This window comes from Scyliorhinus canicula, chromosome 8 (assembly GCF_902713615.1).
Source record: "Scyliorhinus canicula chromosome 8, sScyCan1.1, whole genome shotgun sequence".
Lineage (NCBI taxonomy): Eukaryota > Metazoa > Chordata > Chondrichthyes > Carcharhiniformes > Scyliorhinidae > Scyliorhinus > Scyliorhinus canicula.
Genome location: NC_052153.1, coordinates 42,123,490 through 42,143,840, shown reverse-complemented (window position 1 = coordinate 42,143,840; position 20,351 = coordinate 42,123,490). Strand labels below are relative to the sequence as shown.

Genomic DNA, 20,351 nt, shown 5'->3' with positions numbered 1-20,351 from the left:
AGCAGAGACCCTCTGTGGGGTGTACTGCAATGCACCCCCAGAGTGGTCTAAGCACCGGACCACATTTTGATCAGTCCGATACACCACTCAGTGACAGCACGGGTGGCAACATGTGCCTCATTGTATCAGGTGTCTACACGGTCTCAGGTCTCTACACCAGCGTTATCAGTCAGGACCTCAGTGGGTTTGTCCCCCAAGAGCCAACCCGTCAAATGGTGGGTAGTACCGGTGGGAGAGGAGCGGGCTTGTGCAGTAGGTTACGATTGAAGTATTGAATGTACGTGGATGTTTGCACATTTTTGCCTTATTTGCTTTCTTTCTGTGGATGTCTGTAACTGTTTACAAAGCCAAAAACTACCTCAATAAAATTGTTTATTAAAAAAAAAGAGCCAACCCATCATCATGGGGTGGTCCTCGAAGATGGCGGCGATCTCCGAGTGTCCCAGGAGGTAGATGTCATGCACGCTCCCTGGGCAGAGGGCACACATGTGCATGATTGGTCGCACACAATCTGAACATTCAGAGAGTGGAATGCCTTCCTGTTAATAAAGGGCACTCCTTGATGCCCCGGTGGGCACAAGGTTACATGTATGCCATCTATTGCCCCCTGGACTTAGGGCATCCCGGCAATGGTGGAGAATCCTGCAGTCCAGGCATCTTAGTGGGCTTGGTCCAGCTCAAAGCTTATGTAGCTGGCTGCCTGGGCATACAGGGCATCTATAACCCCCCGTAACAGCTCACATATCACACTAACCTTAAACAAGGAAACCTCACCCTTCCATATTGGTACCGATACAAAGCTATTTCAGCTTATTTCCACACAAAGAAGGCACGGTATCACCCCTCGCAGGTTCCTCAATAGAAATGGAGGATGCCTGAGAATGTGTTGTCATGACCAGAACTTTGTCGTAGAAATGATCTGCCGATCGATGTATTATTTGTTCCATGTATCAGTGCCCTTCTCCATCCAGGATCCACAGCTGTGCAGGCCCTCGCACACTGCCCAATCTCACCGGAATCAAATCCTGGCATTCACCTGTTCCACTGGCGCTCAAGGTGCAGTTGGACATCCTTGAATTCCAGCATGTTTAACCAGTGGTGACATGCCAGTTACATGCAGCAATCACCACACCAGCAACAAAAGCATCAGCAATCTGAGAAAGCGTTTCTCCAACGGCGCCCCCAGGTGGCCCATTTGGATCAATGGAGCGCAGCAGGCCCCACAGCGTCTTCTTGCTTCAAACCAGATTGTCTTCTGGACTCATACGTCCCACTGAGCCCAGGTGTCTTAGAAAAGATTTGTCCTTCTTTCCGGCTACAGAAAAGGAAGGAAACAGCAACAGCAGCCTCCAAGCATTTGCAGCCATCAGCAGGAGCAAGCAGCAAACACAACCTGCAATTGTGCAGTACTCTCACAACTAACAAGGCTAATTCGTCAATTGTAATTGCCTTCAGCTGTGAAGCTAGAGGCTGCTCACAGTCAAAGGGAGTAAAATTCACTGATGAGACCATCAATTCACAAGACACGTGATTGGAAGTAAACAGTGGTTTTAAACTGATCCTGCCTGCGACGAGATGAACTGGCAGCGGGCTCACGACTGCAGAGCTTTATACTTCCGGTTAGTGGGAGGAGCCATGGACGGAGCAATGGGTGGAGCCCAGTACAAACTCCTCATCTCCCCCTGTGGGCAGAGCCGCGCAACGGCTCGTATACAGAGCCCACAAGGACACAATACATATAATACAACACAGTGTGAATTACTAGGTTTATAATTCACCACATTCACCCCCTGTAAAAAAAATCAAGTCCGGCGGGGGTGATGAATTGAGCCAGTCTGGCGGCCGAGTCATCCTTTGGGATCGGCGGAGCACTGGGGTTGCAGCCTCTTCGGGTGGCTGGGTGGGGGCGGTCGGCGAGTGTACGATAGTGGACTCCGGGGGTGATTCGGTCCGAGCCTCATACCCGACTGGTTCGATGGGCTACGGGGAGCGCCGGAGACCTATAGGCACGGGGGCGCAGAGCACGGGCAGTGAGCCTGTAGGTGCGGGGGCGCAGGGCGCGGAGGGTTGGGTGGGGTGTAGTGTGAGGGGTACCTCGGCGGTAGTGGTGGTGGAGTTGGATCCTGCAGGCGCCAGGTCCCGGAGGGAAACAGTGTCCTGACGGCCATCAGGGTATTGGATGAAAGCGTATTGGGGGTTGGAGTGGAGCAGGAGCACTCTTTCTCCGAGTGCGTCAGTTTTGTGTGCCCGGACGTGCTTCCGGAGGATAACCGGGCCCGGAGTCTTCAACCATACTGGGAGCGAAACCCCCGTGGTAGTGCCCCTAGAAAAAACAAATAGCCATTTGTGAGGGGTCTGGTTGGTGGCTGTGCATAGAAGGGACCTAATAGCATGGAGCGCGTCAGGGAGGACTTCCTGCCAATGGGAGGTCGGGAGATTCCTGGACCGGAGGGTCAGTAGGACGGTCTTCCAGACCGTTGCGTTCTCCCTCTCCACCTGCCCGTTCCCCCTGGGGTTGTAGCTGGTAGTCCTGCTCGAGGCGATGCCCTTGTCGAGCAGGTACTGACGCAGCTCGTCGCTCATAAAGGACAAACCCCTGTCGCTGTGTACGTAGCTGGGGAAACCAAACAGGGTGAAGATACTGTGCAGAGCTCTGATGACTGTGTGGGAGGTCATATCGGGGCACGGGATAGCAAAGGGGAAGCGGGAGAACGCGTCGATGACGTTCAAGAAGTACACATTTTGATTAGTCGAGGGGAGTGGCCCTTTGAAATCGATGCTCAGGCGTTCAAAGGGCCGGGATATCTTTACCAGGTGGGCCTTGTCTGGTCTATAGAAGTGCGGTTTGCACTACGTGCAGATCGGGCAATCCCCGGTGATGGCTTTTACCTCCTCGGTGAAGAAAGGCAGATTTTGGGCTTTGCTGTAGTGGGCGAGCCGGGTGACCGCGGGTGGCAGAGGACATTGTGGATAGCTTTCAGGCGCTCGTCTTACGCGCTGGCGCATGTGCCGCGGGACAGGGCATCTGGGGGCTCGTTGAGCTTCCCCGGTCGATACATAATATAGTACTTGTAGGTGGAGAGTTCGCTCCTCCACTTCAGGATCTTATCATTTTAAATTTTGCTTCTTTGCGAGTTGTCAAACATAAAGGCTACCGATCTTTGGTCGGTGATGAGGGTGAACCTCCTACCTGCGAGGTAGTGCCTCCAGTGACGAATAGCCTCCACAATGGCTTGTGCTTCCTTTTCGACCGAGGAGTGTCGAAGTTCCGAAGCGGAGAGGGTTCGGGAGAAAAAGGCGACTGGTCTCCCTGCCTGATTTAATGTGGCTGCAAGAGCTACCTCTGAGGCATCGCTCTCCAACTGGAAGGGGACGGATTCATCCACCGTCCGCGTGGCCGCCTTGGCGATGTCCTCCTTGATGCAGGTGAAGGCCTGGCGAGCCTCAGCTGACAGAGGAAAGAGTGTGGCCTTAAATAGTGGGTGGGCTTTGTCCGCATACTGAGGGACCCACTGGACATAATACGAGAAGAATCCCAGGCACCTCTTGAGGGCCCTGGGACAATGAGGGAGAGGGAGTTGTAAGAGGGGACGCATACGGTCCGGACCGGGGCCCAGGACTCCCTTTGTTCACGACATAGCCGAGGATGGTTAGCCTGCTCGTGCGGAAAACACATTTCTCCGTGTTATACGTGAGGTTACATTTCTGGGCAGTTTGGAAAAATCGATGGAGGTTAGCGTCGTGGTTCTGCTGATCATGGCCGCAGATGGTGACGTTATCCAAGTACAGAAACGTGGCCCGCAGCCCGTACTGGTCCACCATTCGGTCCATTGCTCGTTGGAACACCGAGACCCCATTCGTGACGCCAAAGGGAACCTGGAGGAAATGGAAGAGGCGGCCGTCTGCCTCAAACGCCATGTAGTGGCGGTCCTCCGGGCGAATTGGGAGCTGGTGGTATGCAGACTTCAGATCCACCGTGGAGAAGATGTGGTACTGGGCGATCTAGTTTACCATGTCTGCAATCCTGGGAAGGGGGTTCGCATCGAGGAGCGTGAACCGATTAATGGTTTGGCTATAGTCCACTACCATTCGGAATTTTTCCCCGGTCTTGACGACCACCACCTGAGCTCTCCAGGGGCTGTTACTGGCCTCTATGACCCCCTCACGTAGGAGCCTATGGACCTCGGTTCTGATAAACACCCTGTCATGCAGGCTGTACCGCCTGCTGCAAGTGGCTACGGGTTTGCAGTCTGGAGTGAGGTTAGCAAAGAGTGGAGGGGGGGTCGATTTTTAGCGTTGCTAGACTGCAGATAGTGAGTGGGGGTAGGGGCCCGCCAAAGCTGAGTGTGAGGCTTTTGAGGTTACACTGGAAGTCGGGTCCCAGTAAGAGTGGGGCGCAGAGTTCGGGGAGTATGTACAGCTGGAAGTTTGAGTAGCTGGCGCCCTGAATCATCAGGGTTGCGACGGTGCGCCCTTGTAGGTGAACAGAGTGTAAGCCCAAAGCGAGGGAGATAGTTTGCCGTGCAGGGAAAATAGGGAGCGAACAGCGTCTTACCAGATCAGGGTGTACGAAGCTCTCGGTGCTCCCGGAATCGAAGAGACACGGTGTACTGTACCCGTTGATTTTAACGGTCATCATAGAGTTGCGGAGGTGTTGCGGCGAGGAAGATGGCGTCCAAGATGGCCACCATGAGTCGCATGTGGCCGGCCGCGTGGAGGAGGATTGTCAAGAGGGCGGCCCCCATGAATCGCACGTGTCGGGCGGGGGCGGAGTCGGCATACAGGCTGCAGCATTACGGGGCCTGCGGGTCTATGAGTTTGGGAAGCGAGTGCTCTGGGCTGCGGGAGAGTTTGGGGTAGGAGTTTTCTTCGCCAGGCAGACCCGGGCATAGTGTCCTTTGTGACCGCAGCTGCTGCAGGTCGCGTTGCGGGCCAGGCAGTGCTGCCGTCTGTGTTGGGGCTGCCCACAAAAATGGCACACTGGAGCTGCGTAGTGGGTGGGTGGCCGCATGGCACAGGCCTGGGGCAGTCGCTGGTCGGGGGCCCAGGATGGGGTCGCTTGGTCCGCGGGGAACGAGGTAAGGCTGCGGAACGAGACCTCCATGGTTGTAGCTAACTCTACAGTGTCCTCCAAGTTCTGGGCCCCTTTTTCAAGCAACCGCTGGCGCACATAGTTGGACCTGAGCCCTGCCACGTATACATCTCGGACAGCGGGCTCCATATGTTGGGCGGCTGATACAGCTTGGTCATTGCAGTCCCGAGCTAAAGCTTTTAAATCGCGCAGGAATTCGTCCAGCGACTCCGCGGGGCGCTGGTGGCGGGTCATAAAAATGTGGCGCACGTAGACCTCGTTAATGGGCCTCACGTACATTCGATCGAGCATGGCCAGGGCCTCCGTATACGAGGTAGTACTGTTAAGTTGATTAGAGATACGGTAGCTCACCCTTGTGTGCAGTAGGCTGAGTTTCTGCTCCTCCGTAGCTTCTGAAGTGCTTGATTCAGCCAGGTAGGCCTTGAAACATCTGAGCCAGTGTAGAAAGATTTATTTCGCCTCTGCAGCCTGCGGGTCGAGTTCTAGTCGGTCAGGTTTGAGGGCTGATTCCATAGTAGTTTTCTTCAAGTTTCCTAAGACTATTAAATTGATGAGACCATCAATTCACAAGACACGTGATTGGAAGTGAACAGTGGTTTTAATAGTCTTACAAGTGAGCCTGCCTGCGACGGGATGAACTGGCAGCAGGCTCACGACTGCAGAGCTTTATTCTTCCGGTTAGTGGGAGGAGCCATGGGCGGAGCCATGGGCAGAGCCAAGGGTGGAGCCCAGTACAAACTCCTTATCTCCCCCTATGGGCAGAGCCGTGCAACGGCTCGTATACAGAGCCCACAAGGACACAACACATATAATACAACACAGTGTGAATTACTAGGTTTATAATTCACCACATTCACATTCAGAAAGACAGTGTCCTGGATGTGTTTGGTGGGACAGACAGGCTGCAACTTGCCCCTGTTATGGGTCTCCCCAATATCTAAAGATGGCTTGAAGCCCTCACAGACGCAAAGCCACTCGCTCCCCCAGCGCAGGGTGATTTGCGACCTGGAATGCTTCAGTCCCCCGACCAAGCCCAAGTCCCGTGAGAGGCCCCCAAGCCCCCGAGCACTGGGCCAGCGTCACGTCTTTAAAAAGGAGTACTGATCAACGTCCACGTGATTTATTTCTGGGGAGCCGGGTAATTCCCATGAGGCCGCTGCACTCTCACTAATGAGATTGAAATGAATGCAAATGAGGGTTAATGATAATCTCGCCATCTCTGGGTGAGATTTGGAACTCGCCATCGAGAGCGGGCTGGATAAATTGACAATTACAAGTCGGCACAAGTTCAAGGTGAGCGGGGAAAGGTTCAGTGGAGAAGTGTGGGAAAAGTTTTTTACACAGAGGGTGGCCTGGAATGCACTGACAAGTGAGGTGGTTGAGACAGATACGTTGGCGACCTATAAGACTTATCTGGATAGGCACATGAACAGACGGGATATAGAAGGATACAGGCGGTTGGTCTAGATAGGACACGTGATCGCCACAGACTTGGAGGGCTAAAGTGCCTGTTCCTGTGCTGTATTGTTCTTTGTTCTTTGTTCACTAGCAAGGCTGGCAATTGTTATTCATTTTATCTGCCCTTGAAAAGGTGGTGGTGAGCAGCCTTCTTGAAGCGCTGCAGTCACCTGTTGCAGGTACACCCAGAGTGCTGTTAGAAACGGTGTTGCTCGGCCGATGTCAGATGGTCAATTTGGTTTTATTCCCTTTCGACAGTATTTCGCTACAACTGAGTTGCTTGCTAGTCAATTTGACAAGGCAGTTAAGATTCAGCCATCTTGCTGAGGCCTGGAATGACATGTAGGCCAGACTTGGCAGAGTGGCAGACTTCCTGTCCTAAAGGACGTTATGGTCGCCATTACTGCGACCAGGGGCGGGATTCTCTGACCCCCCGGCCGGATGGGAGAATCGCCGGGGGTCGTCGTGAATCCCGCCCCCACCGTCCTCCCAATTCTCCCGCCGCCCAAAAACCGGCGTGGCGTGAGTCGCGCCACCCGCCTCGGAGAATGGCGGGGTCCGGCGCGACTCAATGGGCCCCAGGGCTGTCCGGATTCTCCGGCCCGCGATGGGCCGAAGTCCCATCCATTCTATGCCGGTCCCGCCGGTGTAAATTGGAGTTGGTCCCTTACCGGCCGGACCTGCCGGCACGGGCGGGCTCCGGGGTTCTTGGGGGGTCGCGGGAGGTTCTGGCCCTGGGAGGTGCCCCCACGGTGGCCTGGCCCACGGTCGGGGCTCACCTATCCATGGGTGGGCCTGTGCCGTGGGTGCACTCTATTCCTTCCGCACCGGAGGCTGTGGTCATCCGTCAATCCCGGTGCGGATGTGACTCCATGTGCGCATGCACCAGTACGCGCTGGCGCTCCCGCGCATGCGTCAACTCGCGCCGGCCAGCAGAGGCCCTTCGGCGCTGGTTGGTGTGGCGCCAGGCCCCTATCTCGCCGGCCGGTGGGGCGCCAACCACTCCGGGGCGGGCCTAGCCCCTGAAGGTGCGGAGGATTCCGCACCTTTGGCGGCCCGATGCCAGAGTGGTTGACGCCACTCTGTCCCGCCGGGACTCCCTGCCCGCCGGGTACGGGAGAATCCTGCTCCAGCTTTCAATCCAGATTCATTTATTGATTGAATTTAAAATCCACGAGCTGCCATGGTGGGATTTTAACCCAGAGCAGGAGCCTACGTCTCTGGATTACTAAATCCAGTGATATTACCACTACCGCATATGGCCAAAGGATGTAGAAATAATCTGGGCCTCTGCGCGAACAGTAGTGCAGTTTGGTTTAATTTGTATTTCACTTAATCAGCTGCACCATGCTCCAATGCAGTCAGGAGCAGGTAAGACAAAGACATGAAAAGATTACCCGCCCACCTTTTCGCTACATTACTCTGGTGCATTCGGGAACAGGGAAGAGAGAAACATGTCCTAGCGTGTTGCAGTGCCGGAAAGGAAAGGTCAACGGTCACATTATTTTCTCTGTCTCTTTTTCTCTTCCCTTATTTGTCTCCCTTCCTCGCCAATTATATCTGTGTTTGTTATTGCTACCTCTCCCTCCTTTCTCTCCCTTTCTTTCAATCTTCTTCTCTCTCTCCCTCTGTCTCTCTCTTTCAGATTATGCCGTTTTCATGCAGTTTTCATTGCCTGTAAGTATTTGAAATTCCTTTTGAAATAACGATAAGACGTAAATCCAGAAAGGCGTGCTGTTAGGTAATTTGGACATTCTGAATTCTCCCTCCATGTATCCAAACAGGCGCCAGAATGTGGCAACTGGGGGCTTTTCACAGTAACTTCATTGCAGTGTTAATGTAAGCCTATTTGTGACAATAATGATTATTATTCTTATTTAAAAAACACTCTAGCCTAAGGGTATAAATGTTGAACGAATAAGGTATTTTCTGAGTATCCCAAATCTCCTGTTAGTATTAGTGTGTGACAAGCCATTTTTTGCATTTACAAAGTGCTGGAGGATATGACATCTCTTCTCATTCCGTTGGTTACAGATTAAAAATGTGTATTCAGCATCAATCTTGTCCTCTCAATTTGACAGTTCGAGCGTTGTGGAATTCAGGTACGTCCCTTACAAATTTCCTGGCTAATATTTGCAAAATAATTTAAAAACTGAAGTTTTGACAGATTACACCAGTTTCAAGACTTGATGTAGAATCATATAATCACGACAGTGCAGAAGGAGGCCATTCGGTCCATCGGGTCCGTACCGGCCATTGGAAGAGCATCCTACTCAAGCCCTATCCCCGTAGCCCAGTAACCCCACCTAACCTTTTGGACACTGAGGGGCAATTTGACATGGTCAATCCACTTAACCTGCACATCTTTAGGACTGTGGGAGGAAAGCGGCGCACCCGGAGGAAACCTACGCAGACACGGGGAGAAAGTGCAAACTGCACACAGTCACCCGAGGCCGGAATTGAACCCGGGTCTCTGGAGCTGTGAGACAGCAGTGCTAACCAATGGGCCATTGTGACGCCCAAGTGACAATGCAACGGTCCCTTGCTAATCCCAACCTCCATAGATGTTTTGCATGGTAAAGGAAGGGTATTTGACCATTCCATTCTATTATACTCACCATGTACTATATATTGTAACCAATGTCCCACTGTATATGATGTCATTTGATATGCGATGACATCACCAGAGGCACTTGGGAGATGTTCTCTCTCTTTCACCTAGGACTTTCATCAGTAACCTACGATGTGGCCAACTGGTTATCCTTTGTCTCTACTGAGAAGTAAAAGCGAACCCCCTGAAAACATGGCAGTATTAAAAACAAAGCTGGTACTAGGATGTTTTTTCAGTAAAATAATCAAAAGGGGCAGCACGGTGGCACAGTGGTTAACACTGCTGCCTCACAGCGCTAGAGACCCGGGTTCAATTCCAGCCTTGGGTAACTGTGTGGAGTTTGAACTTTCTCCCCGTGTCTGCGTGGGTTTCCTCCGGGCGCTCCGGTTTTCACCCACAGTCCAACGATGTGCAGGTTAGGTGGATTGGCCATGATAATTTGCCCCTTAGTGTTCAAAGATGTGCAGGTTAGGTGGGATTATGGGGATAGGATGGGGGTGGGTCGAAGGTAGGGTGCAGACTCGGTGGGCCGAATGGCCTTCTGCACTGTAGGAATTCTATGTGCTGTCCTATGTTGTAAGAAACAATTGAGACCTGGATCTGAAGTCAAGGATTGATTTTCAGGAGACCACTCCACCGTAGGATGAATTGCGGTAAATCTGGCTGTTGCCAAGGGTGTGAATTAATTTTTAAATTAATAGAAAGCACTCAGAATAGTTCCTTTTTTGGACTCAACCATGACCCGGGAGCGCTCGGAGAGTCGGAGTTGCAAAATTAAAAATATTTCTTCAGCCAGCGTGTCAACTGTAATAATGGTCGATTAAAACAATTGGTGGGCACGAAACCTCCTAACAAACGAGCAAAGAAATAAAGGGGTAGGCTGTAAAAAATCGAGTTATTTGTTGAAGCTGGGGAGTCTTTTCCAGCTGCGCGTCTTTGCAAGTGGCGGGCTGCAGTATGGAAACATCAGCACTGGTACCATGCTTAAATTAGTTTTCAATCCTTTAACTTCTATAGTGAAGACCAGAAGTCTAAGTGATGATTCTTTACATTTCACCAAAAATATGTGATGGCATTTGTTTGTTAATGGCCTGTTTTAGAGTGATCTATATGCTGTAATTTTATTGTTGTTGTCTTCGCTTAATGGGGTTTTGTACAGAATCACTGCAAGTGTCCTGGCCTCCCGCATCGGAAACACTCTGCACCCTCAGAAAAGCAGTCTTGCAGCCTGTGCCATTTCTTTGTACCACAGCGTAAGCACTTCAAGATGGCAGCTGTAGAGCTTCCCGCCCTTTTAGCAGGCTTTTGAATGGGCGGGGCTATTGCCTATGGACCTAAACGACTAGCGGACACCACCAGTGCCTCAGTGTGTTGGTGGATGAGAGGCTGATTTCACTATTGCTGAATTATCAGATTGGACATCCAACACCCAGAACTTCCCTCCACTCAAACATTGAAAAGACTCAAGCCATTGTTTTTGGTCACCGCTCCAAACTCCATTCCCGACCTACCAACTCCATCACTCTCCCTGGAAACAGACTGAGATAAAGCCTGTTTATTCACACCCTTGGTGTCACCTTTGACTCTAAGGTAAGCTAAAGAGAGGGACAACATTTCCAACATTTCTCCCTCTCTTTAAGAGTATGGGATCTGAAAGTAGGGCCCACCATGACGGGTGGAAGTGATGTTTAGTGAATAAACTCAGCAGGTCTGCCAAACTTTTAAACCAATTTGGCAAAGGGGAAGTGTCAATGCAATGAAGAACTGGAGCGGAGAAAACTGTGCACAGAGCACTGGGAGAGATAATCAGTATTAGAATAAAGATTCATTAAGAAATAGGAGGGACATGCAAGGTTAGACTAGGGTGGATTTGGAATGCATAAATATAAAATTTACAAAATCTGATAAATTGGTTTTGCAGATGAAAATTGCTGCCTAATATTTATCAAACGACAGCAAAAAACTAGCAGTTAAGGTTTGGAAACTCAATATTCCTGGTGACATGATATTCAGGAAGGATAGAGAAGGTACAAAAGATAGGAACAGCAGCAATAATTTAATATACTTTTACTATGATTTACTCGAGTATTCAAAGGTGTAATAATCTATTTGGTACGAATTAAGGAACAGTAGACGAGCTATTATGCTCCTGGGTGCAATCGATAGAACACCAAACAGTGGAATTCAGAAAGAACGATAGAGTAGTGATAAAGGGAGACTTCAATTGTTCAAATAAGATCGGAACAATAACAACGTTAAGGCCAGAGAAATGGACAAAGTTTTGAAATGTTTTCAAAATAACTTTTTAATCACTATGTTCCCAGCCCCAACAAGGAACAAAGCTGTGCTGGGTCTAGTTATGGACAATGAAGTGGCAAGTTGAGTATCTTTCAATGGAGGACGAACGTTGTGGGAGAATACGGGGAAGCACTTGTGAAATAGTGATCACAATATCATCAAGTTTAGAATAGTTATGGTAAAGAAGAAGGAACATTAGCCCACACCTTTCTGTCCCCAGTGTCGCATTTAGGAGGTACCCCAATGATGCGTTGGGGAATCCTCCATGAAGTTCCAACCTAAGGGGAACAATTGTGCTGGGCTGGGAACCATCTAACAGAAATGATTAAAATCACTAACTTCAGGTGGTTTTGCCAGTTTTACCCTGATAGTTACCCTGAAAGAGTAAAGGGAATAAAATCGCTTCTAAATCCAGAGTAACTATTTGAAAATCCCATAATCAGCCTGGCACGGATCATCCCCCATACGCCCAACTCCCCAGGGGACCCACCACACCAACTTCATCACCAGCCCCCCCCCCCCCCCCCCCCCCCCCCCCCCCCCCCCCCCTTCCACAACCCACCCCAACCGACCCCACCTTACACCTCTTGAACACCCCCTAATCCCAACCTACCCCACCCGGCCAAATTCAACCACCCTCCGGCCTCGACCCTACCGTCCCCTCCAACCCAACCTGACCCCTCAATCCCAGTGCAACCCAGTCCGATCCACTTGTCTGGCCCAGCCTCTCCTCCCACTCCAGTCCAGCCTTCCCTCCGGTCTGACCCCTCCTCCAGTCTGGGTCCCCCCCTCCGGTCTGACCGCCCCTTCCCCCTCTGGTCCGACTTCCCCATCATTCATCCCCCTCAACTCAGACCCCCTCCCCACCCTCTCTCCCCCTCTGATTCAACCCCCCTGTTGTCTGAACCACCTACCTTTTAATTGTCCCTTTAAACACCTCCACTGCGGCAGCTAGTGCCACTTACCTCTCTGTCCCCCAGCTACTCTGGTTTAGGGGCAGGTTTAGCACAGTGGGCTAAACAGAGTGAAACACCAGCGTTTTGATGCTGGCGTGGGGGACATAGCCCCATTTTTGGAGAATCCAGCCCAGGAACTTTGTAGTCCCAGCAACAGTAAATCCAATGAGTGACAATCCACCAGAGATTGCCACTCTGAGGAACATACAGGCTAGCATATTGTGAAAATGCTCAACGTGAGGAGGAATAATTTCAATGATTTGAAAGGGAACTTGGCCCAGACTGATTATTTCCACTTGGGAGAAAAAGGTAGAACATCCACTGGAACTCCCAGGATGACAAAATATCTAAAGGTTTGAATTCCATGAATCCCACAACCACTGCCTTTATACTAACTGATCTGTAGCTGCCGCAGTTTTACCCTCTCTTTTTTAAGTTCTTAGTTATATGTCTATGGGCAGCACGGTAACATTGTGGGCAGCACGGTAGCATTGTGGATAGCACAATCGCTTTACAGCTCCAGGGTCCCAGATTCGGTTCCGGCTTGGGTCACTGTCTGTGCGGAGTCTGCACATCCTCCCCGTGTGTGCGTGGGTTTCCTCCGGGTGCTCCGGTTTCTTCCCACAGTCATAAAGATGTGCAGGTTAGGTGGATTGGCCATGTTAAATTGTCCCTTAGTGTCCAAAGATGTGCAGGTTAGGTGGATTGGCCGTGATAAATTGCCCTTAGTGTCAAAAATTGGCCTTAGTATTGGGTGGGGTTACTGGGTTATGGGGATAGGGTGGAGGTGTTGACCTTGGGTAGGGTGCTCTTTCCAAGAGCCGGTGCAGACTCGATGGGCCGAATGGCCTCCTTCTGCACTGTAAATTCTATGAAATAGAAAGACTGCATTAGTACTTCATAATTCAGTAGAAAACCAAATGTAAATGTGGAAAGCAGAGTGGAGAAATGTAAAAGAAAATAAGGATAAACAGAGTGTGCGAGAATAGATTAGTGAGCAATATAGAATGTTTTTCATACGTTTTTCATAAACATTTAACTAGTAACTTAAAAAAGAGAGAGGGGGAAAACCCCAGCCACTACAAGCCAGTTATAAAGGCAGTGGTTGTGGAACGTATAGGCACAATAATCAACGACAAAATAAATAGTCTCTTGGAGCAATATTGGTTAGTAAATTAAAATCAGCACATGTTTGTCGAAGGCAAATAGGTTGTTTACTAATGTGATTGGGTTATGTGATAAAGTAATGGATATGGGTAAATAAACGATTGTGGATTATGTTACATACATGAAATTTCAAAACTCATTTCAAGTTGTCCATAATAGACTTGTTAGCAAAATTGAAGGTATCAAAGAGGACGTGGCAGCATGGATAACAACTTGGCTAAGGCAAACCTTAGAGATTAGAGGTGAACAAGGAACAGAAAATAATGGAAAACCTAGATGTCAGGGAACATTTGTGCAGAGAGGATTAGAGTTCAAGGGCAGGGTATTCCAGTGGGCTTCAGGACCCCACCATCACGGTGGCATGGTAGCACAGTGGTTAGCGCTGTTGCTTCAGAGCTCCAGGGTCCCACGTTCAATTCCCGGCTTGGGTCACTGTCTGTGCGGAGTCCGCACGTTCTCCCGTGTCTGTGTGGGTTTCCTCCGGGCGCTCCGGTTTCCTCCCACAGTCCAAAGATGTGCAGGTTAGATGGATTGGCCTTGCTAAAATGCCCTTAGTGTCCAAAAAGGTTAGGTGGGTTCCTGGGTTACAGGAAAGGCTGGAGGTGTGGGCTGGGATAGGGTGCTCTTTCACAGCACCAGTGTAGACTCGATGGGCCGAATGGCCTCCTTCTGCACTGTAAATTCTATGATTCTGTGACCAGACTGAAATCAGAAGACCGCACAGTGTGGAAACAGGCACTTATTTGTGATTTTCCTTGAATTGGCCCAGAGGGTGGGTTTGCTGTCCAATTAGGGTTGGTAAAGTCATTGAGATCTGCAGCACAGAAAAGGTCCTTCGCCTCATCTTGGCTGTGCCAGGCAAAAATAACCACTTCAGTATTCTAATCCCATTTTCCAGCATTTAACCATTAACCTTGTATCCCTTGGCATCACCAGTATGCACCAGGATCATTTTTAAATTTTATGAGGTTCTCTGCCTCCACCACCAGGCAGTGAGTTCCAGACTCCCATCACCCCTCTGGGTGGAAACGCTTTCCTCACATCCCCTCTAAACCTTCTGCCCCTTACCTTAAATCTATGTCCCCTGGTCATTGATCCCTCCACCAAGCTTCTTCCTGTCTACTGTATCTATGCCCCTCATAATTGTATCCATCTCAATCATGGGTTCTCGGAAGGGTCAATAGGAGAACCTCACTAATCTGCCAACTGGATGATAAATTTCCTTTTACTTAAATTGTACAAAATATTGAATCTAATGCTGGTTTGCCTTTTTTTCTGATAGGGCAGGCAGTGTGTTGGTGACACTTGTCCAACAGTTCAAAGGAAATGGAAGCACCTCTTTATCAGCAGGAACTGTTGAAAAGACATTTAAGCAAAGCCTGACACAAACTACGTCTGCTTCCTTGGACAGTTTTAACATAGACTTAACGTCAATTAAGTTCACTGGTATGTTTTCTGCTGTCTAAAATTTTTATTCAAACACCTGAAGTGGACAATCTGTATTACGTAGGAATAATATATCGAATATCTTGGTGCCGGGTAGTAGCAGTTGAATTTTTTACATCAGTGTTCCCAAATGAAGACTACAGGCAAATCCCATACCTGGTTAAGTTAGTTTCCCCTTATTTTCTTTTACATTTCTCTGTAACACTCAAAAGTCTTTAAAATCGGTACTCTGAAGAAATTTAAAACATTAAAGGGGAGGGCGAGTGTATATTGGGCGGCATGTAGCACAGTGGTTAGCACTGTTGCTTCACAGCTCCAGGGTCCCACGTTATAAAGGCAGTGGTTGTGGAACGTATAGACACAAGCGATTCCAGGCTTAGCTCACTGTCTGCAGGTTCCCCCCGTGTCTGCGGGGTTTCCTCCGGGTGCTCCAGTTTCCTCGCACAAGTCCCAAAAGACGTGGGGGGCGATTCTCCGCACTCACGACGGTGCGGAGAATAGCGGGGGTCGTAAATTTTTACGGCCACGCTAGTCTGACGCCCTCCCGCTGTTCCCCCCCCCACGCCCGCCTCCCGACACGAATCGCTGCCTGCCGCTTTTTTACTGCGAGCAGCGATTCTCAGCTCGCCGATGGGCCGAAGTCCAAGCCCTTTACGACCGTTTTTAGGAAAGTCAAACACACCTGGTCTAACCGTTCGTAAAAACGGCCGTAAAGTTCGGATCTTGGGAACCATGGCACCGATTGGCACGGCAGTACCACAGTTGTGCCAAGGGTGCCATGGGCCCGCGATCGGTGGGCACCGATCGTGGGCAGCGGGTACTTACCCCGCGCGCTCTTTGTCCTTCCGCCGCCCTGCTGTGTCTATTCGCGGGGCGGCTGAGGGGCATCCCGGCCCGCGCATGCGCGGGTTTCGCGCAAATGCGCGATGACGTCATCCGCGCATGCGCGGGTTGGAGTCTTCCAATCTGCACATGCGCGGCTGACGTCATGTGACGCGTCAGCCGTCGCAAACTCTGGCAAGCGGGCTTAATGAAATTCGTTAAGCCCGCGATGCCGGAGTTCACGGCCGCGGCATGCTAGCCCCGACCGGGGACCAGAATCGGTTCCCGGTCGGGGGGGCGGAGGCTGGCGTCAAACCCACCCGTTTTTGACGCCAGCCTCACGATTTCTCCCGGTTTGGGAGAATCTCGCCCGTGCTGTTAGGCAATTTGGACATTCTGAATTCTCCCTCTGTGAACCCGAACAGACGCTGGAATGTGGCAACTAGGGGCTTTTCACAGTGACTTAATTGCAGTGTTAACGTAAACCTACATGTGACAATAAAATGATTATTTTAATTTGGAGTTTCTTGGAGAAAGTTATCCATTTTATAGAAGATAATATTAGTGCCTAGTAATTTTCTTTGATATCTTTTTTCCATTCCCTCGCTGATAGGAAACCTTTGAGTTGACCAGGCTAGCTCCACAGTCATTCCCTGAGGCTGTGACTTTGGATCAAATGAGAGTCTTTATGGAGGTGTCTGGCCTCAGCTAAAGGTTGAGACATTTGCACCCCTGACTTGCTACTGGTTACCCAAACACTGTCATCTTAGGAATGGTTTATGCTATAAACCTAGTTCACATTGAGCCACCCTCCTTTTCCAATGATGTGTCAGCAATTGCCATCAACGAAACAGTAGCATCAGGACTGGACAACACAAGATGTAACATCAGGCTCATAGCTTCAAGAATTTGTCCAAAAGCAGTTTTTGGGCCAGGGAGGAATTTCCTCCACTGGAACGCCACATTAGCATGGGACTCGGTTAAACATGGGTCCATCCTGGGCTCTAAAACTGTCATTTAAAATGAGAAACTGTTATTGCCATGGCCACAAGATCAATCTTTTAAAGGCAATGACCATTAAATTACACCTTTTTATTCACATTGTCAACACACTTAGGTGACGTATTCTCAAGGGATGAGTCACCGAAGCAGGTTATCAAATGAATCCTGTTTACCAGAGACAAAGAACAAAGAACAGTACAGCACAGGACCAGGCCCTTCGGCCCTCCAAGCCTGTGCCGATTACGTGTCCTATCTAGATCAACCACGTATATCCTCCTATATCCGTCTGTTCATGTGTCTACCCAGACAAATGTTAACGGTTGCTAACGTATCTGCCTCAGCCACCTTGCTTGGCAGTGCAGTCCAAGCCACCACCACCCTCTGCGTAAAAAACTTGCGCTGCACATCGCCACTGAACCTATACCCCCTCACCTTCAACTTTCTGCCCCCTTGTAATTGTCATTTCCGCCTTGGGAAAAATGCTCCAGCTGTTCACTCTATCTATACCCCTCATAATTTTATAAACTTCTATCAGGTCGCCCCTCAGCCTCCATCTCTCTAGGGAGAACAATCCCAGTTTATTCACTCTCACTTAATACCCTCCATACCGGACTACATCCTAGTAAACCTTTTAACTCTCTCCAAAGCCTCCACGTCCTTTTGACAGCGTGGTGATCAGAATTGGACACAGTATTCCAAATATGGTCAAAATTCTATATAACTGTAACATAATTTGCGAATTTTTATACTCAATACCCCCTCCAATGAAGGCAAGAATGCCATATGCTTTCTTTACCACCATTTCCACTTGTGCTGTCACTTTTAAGGAATTGTGGACCTGCACACCCAGATCTCTCTGTGTGTCTATGCTCCTGATGGTTCTGCCATTTAGTTTATAGCTCCCATCTGAATTGGATCTACCAAAATGCATCACCTCACATTTGTCCAGGTTACATTCCATCTGCCGTTTTTCCGCCCAATTCTGCAGCCTACCTATATCCTGCTGTATTCTCTGACAATCTTCATTACTATCCGCAACTCCTGCAACCTTAGTATCAACTTGCTAATCGGAGCAGCTACGTTTTCTGCCGAGTTATTTACATGTATATTACAAACAGCAGAGGTTCCAGTTACAGACCTCCAATTGGAAAAAAAACCATCCACTGCTACCCACTTTCTTCTATGGCCAAGCCAGTTCTGAATCCATTCAGCTAGTTCACCCCTGACCCCATGTGATATAATCTTTTGCATCAGCCTGCCATGAGAAACCATGTCAAATGCCAGCAATTTGCATATGCAGATATTTGTTAAAGGCGGCGTTGGCTAATTTATAACAAAAAGGGATTAAACTTTTGATGTGACTGACCCATAATGATTATCTGTTTAAAAAAAAATGTTTTCTTTATAAATTTAGAGTAGCCAATTCATTTTTTCCAATTAAGGGACAGTTTAGCGTGGCCAATCCCCGTACCCTGCACATCTTTGGCTTGTGGGGGTGAAACCCACGCAAACACGGGGAGAATGTGCAAACCCTAATGATTATGGGTCAGGGCGGCACGGTAGCATAGTGGCTAGCACTGTTGCTTCACAGCTCCAGGGTCCCAGGTTCGATTCCCGGCTTGGATCACTGTCTGTGCAAAGTCTGCATGTTCTCCCCCTGTCTGCGTGCGTTTCCTCCGGGTGCTCCGGTTTCCTCCCACAGTCCAAAGGTGTGCAGGTTAGGTGGATTGGCAGTGCTAAATTACCCTTAGTGTCTAAAACAAAAGGTTAGCTGGGATTATTGGGTTATGGGGATTGGGTGGAGGTGTGGGCTTAAGTGGGGTGCTCTTTCCAAGGGCTGGTGTAGACTTGATGGGCTGAATGGCCTCCTTCTGCACTGTAAATTCTATGAAAAAACTCTACACGGACAGTGACCCAGAGCTGGGATCGAATCAGGGACCTCGGTGCCTTGAAGCAGCTGTTATACCAACTTCGCCACAATACTGCCCTGACCCATAACCATAATCATTCATGTCCCTTATATTACAAAGAATCAACCTTTGTGATTCCGTGCAGCTTTAACACAAAGGTGGAAAATGATTAATTAAATATCACGAGTCACTACTTTTAGCTGTCCCTGAGATTCCAGATATACGTAATTCCAGGGTACAGTGTACTGATCTGTCATAAGCCACAGAACCTGCTAAGAGGTGTTGAAACCGGTTCCATTCCTGTTCAGCAGCTAATGTGGCGAAGTGAACATTCCAATTCAATTAGTTAAGGCAAAATGTTTTCTCTCTGAGGAACTTTAGTCTGTGAAATACCCTTCCCAGAGAGTGCAGGCTGCGTCTTTAAATATGCTCAAAGCTGAATGAGATTTTTTTTAAAGTATCTTTATTGGCATTTTCATTTTTACACAATGTGGTGAATTCTAATCCTAGTAATTCACACTGTGTTGTATTATATGTATTGTGGCTTTGTGAGCTCTGTACACTGTGTTGTATTATATGTATTGTGGCTTTGTGAGCTCTGTATACGTGCAGTTGCGCGGCTCTGCCCATAGGGGGCGATGAGGAGTTTGTACTGGGCTCCACCCTTGGCTCCGCCCATGGCTCCTCCCACTAACCGCAAGTATAAAGATCAGCAGTTCTGAGCCTGCTGCCAGTTCATCTCGTCGCAGGCAGGCTCTATTGTAATACTATTAAAACCACTATTCACTTCCAACCACGTGTCGTGTGAATTGATGGTCAACATCAATTTAATAGTCTTAGGAAACTTGAAGAAAACAACTATGGAACCAGCCATCAAATCTGATCGACTAGAACTCGACCCGCAGGCTGCAGAGGCGAAATAAATCTTTCTACACTGGCTCAGATGTTTCAAGGCCTACCTGGATGAATCAAGCACATCAGAAACTACAGAGGAGCAGAAACTCAGCCGACTGCACGCAAGGGTGAGCCACCGTATCTCTACTCAACTTAACAGTACTACCTCGTATACGGAGGCCCTAGCCATGCTAGATCGAATGTACATGAGGCCCATCAACGAGGTCTACACGTGCCACATTTTTACAACCCGCCGCCAGCGCCCCGCGGAGTCGTTGGAGGAATTCCTGCGCGATTTAAAAGCCTTAGCTCAGGACTGCAATGACCAAGCTGTATCAGCCGACCAGCATATGGAGCTCGCTGTCCGAGATGTGTATGTGGCTGGGCTCAGGTCTAACTATGTGCACCAGTGGTTACTTGAAAGAGGGACCCAGAACTTGGAGGACACTGTAGAGTTAGCTACAACTATGGAGGTCTCGTTCTGCAGCCTCACCTCGTTCCCCGCGGAAAAGCGACGCCATCATAGAACATAGAACAGTACAGCACAGAACAGGCCCTTCGGCCCTCGATGTTGTGTCGAGCAATGATCACCCTACTCAAAGCCACATATCCACCCTATACCCGTAACCCAACAACCCCCCCCCCTCCCCTTAACCTTACTTTTTAGGACACTACGGGCAATTTAGCATGGCCAA

The 20,351-nt window shown here is 49.5% G+C and overlaps 1 protein-coding gene across 4 annotated transcripts in view; it reads left to right on the top strand.

Annotated features, from left to right (window-relative positions):
• Window positions 1–20,351, top strand: part of LOC119970195 (transmembrane protease serine 9-like) — a 122,682-nt gene that overhangs the window by 30,724 nt on the left and 71,607 nt on the right. For all 4 annotated transcript variants that reach the window (XM_038804439.1, XM_038804440.1, XM_038804442.1 and 1 more), the window contains exons 4-5: window positions 8,585–8,652; window positions 14,865–15,028. In XM_038804439.1, the coding sequence (XP_038660367.1) occupies window positions 8,585–8,652; window positions 14,865–15,028 (232 nt within the window). The remainder of the gene's footprint in view (window positions 1–8,584; window positions 8,653–14,864; window positions 15,029–20,351) is intronic.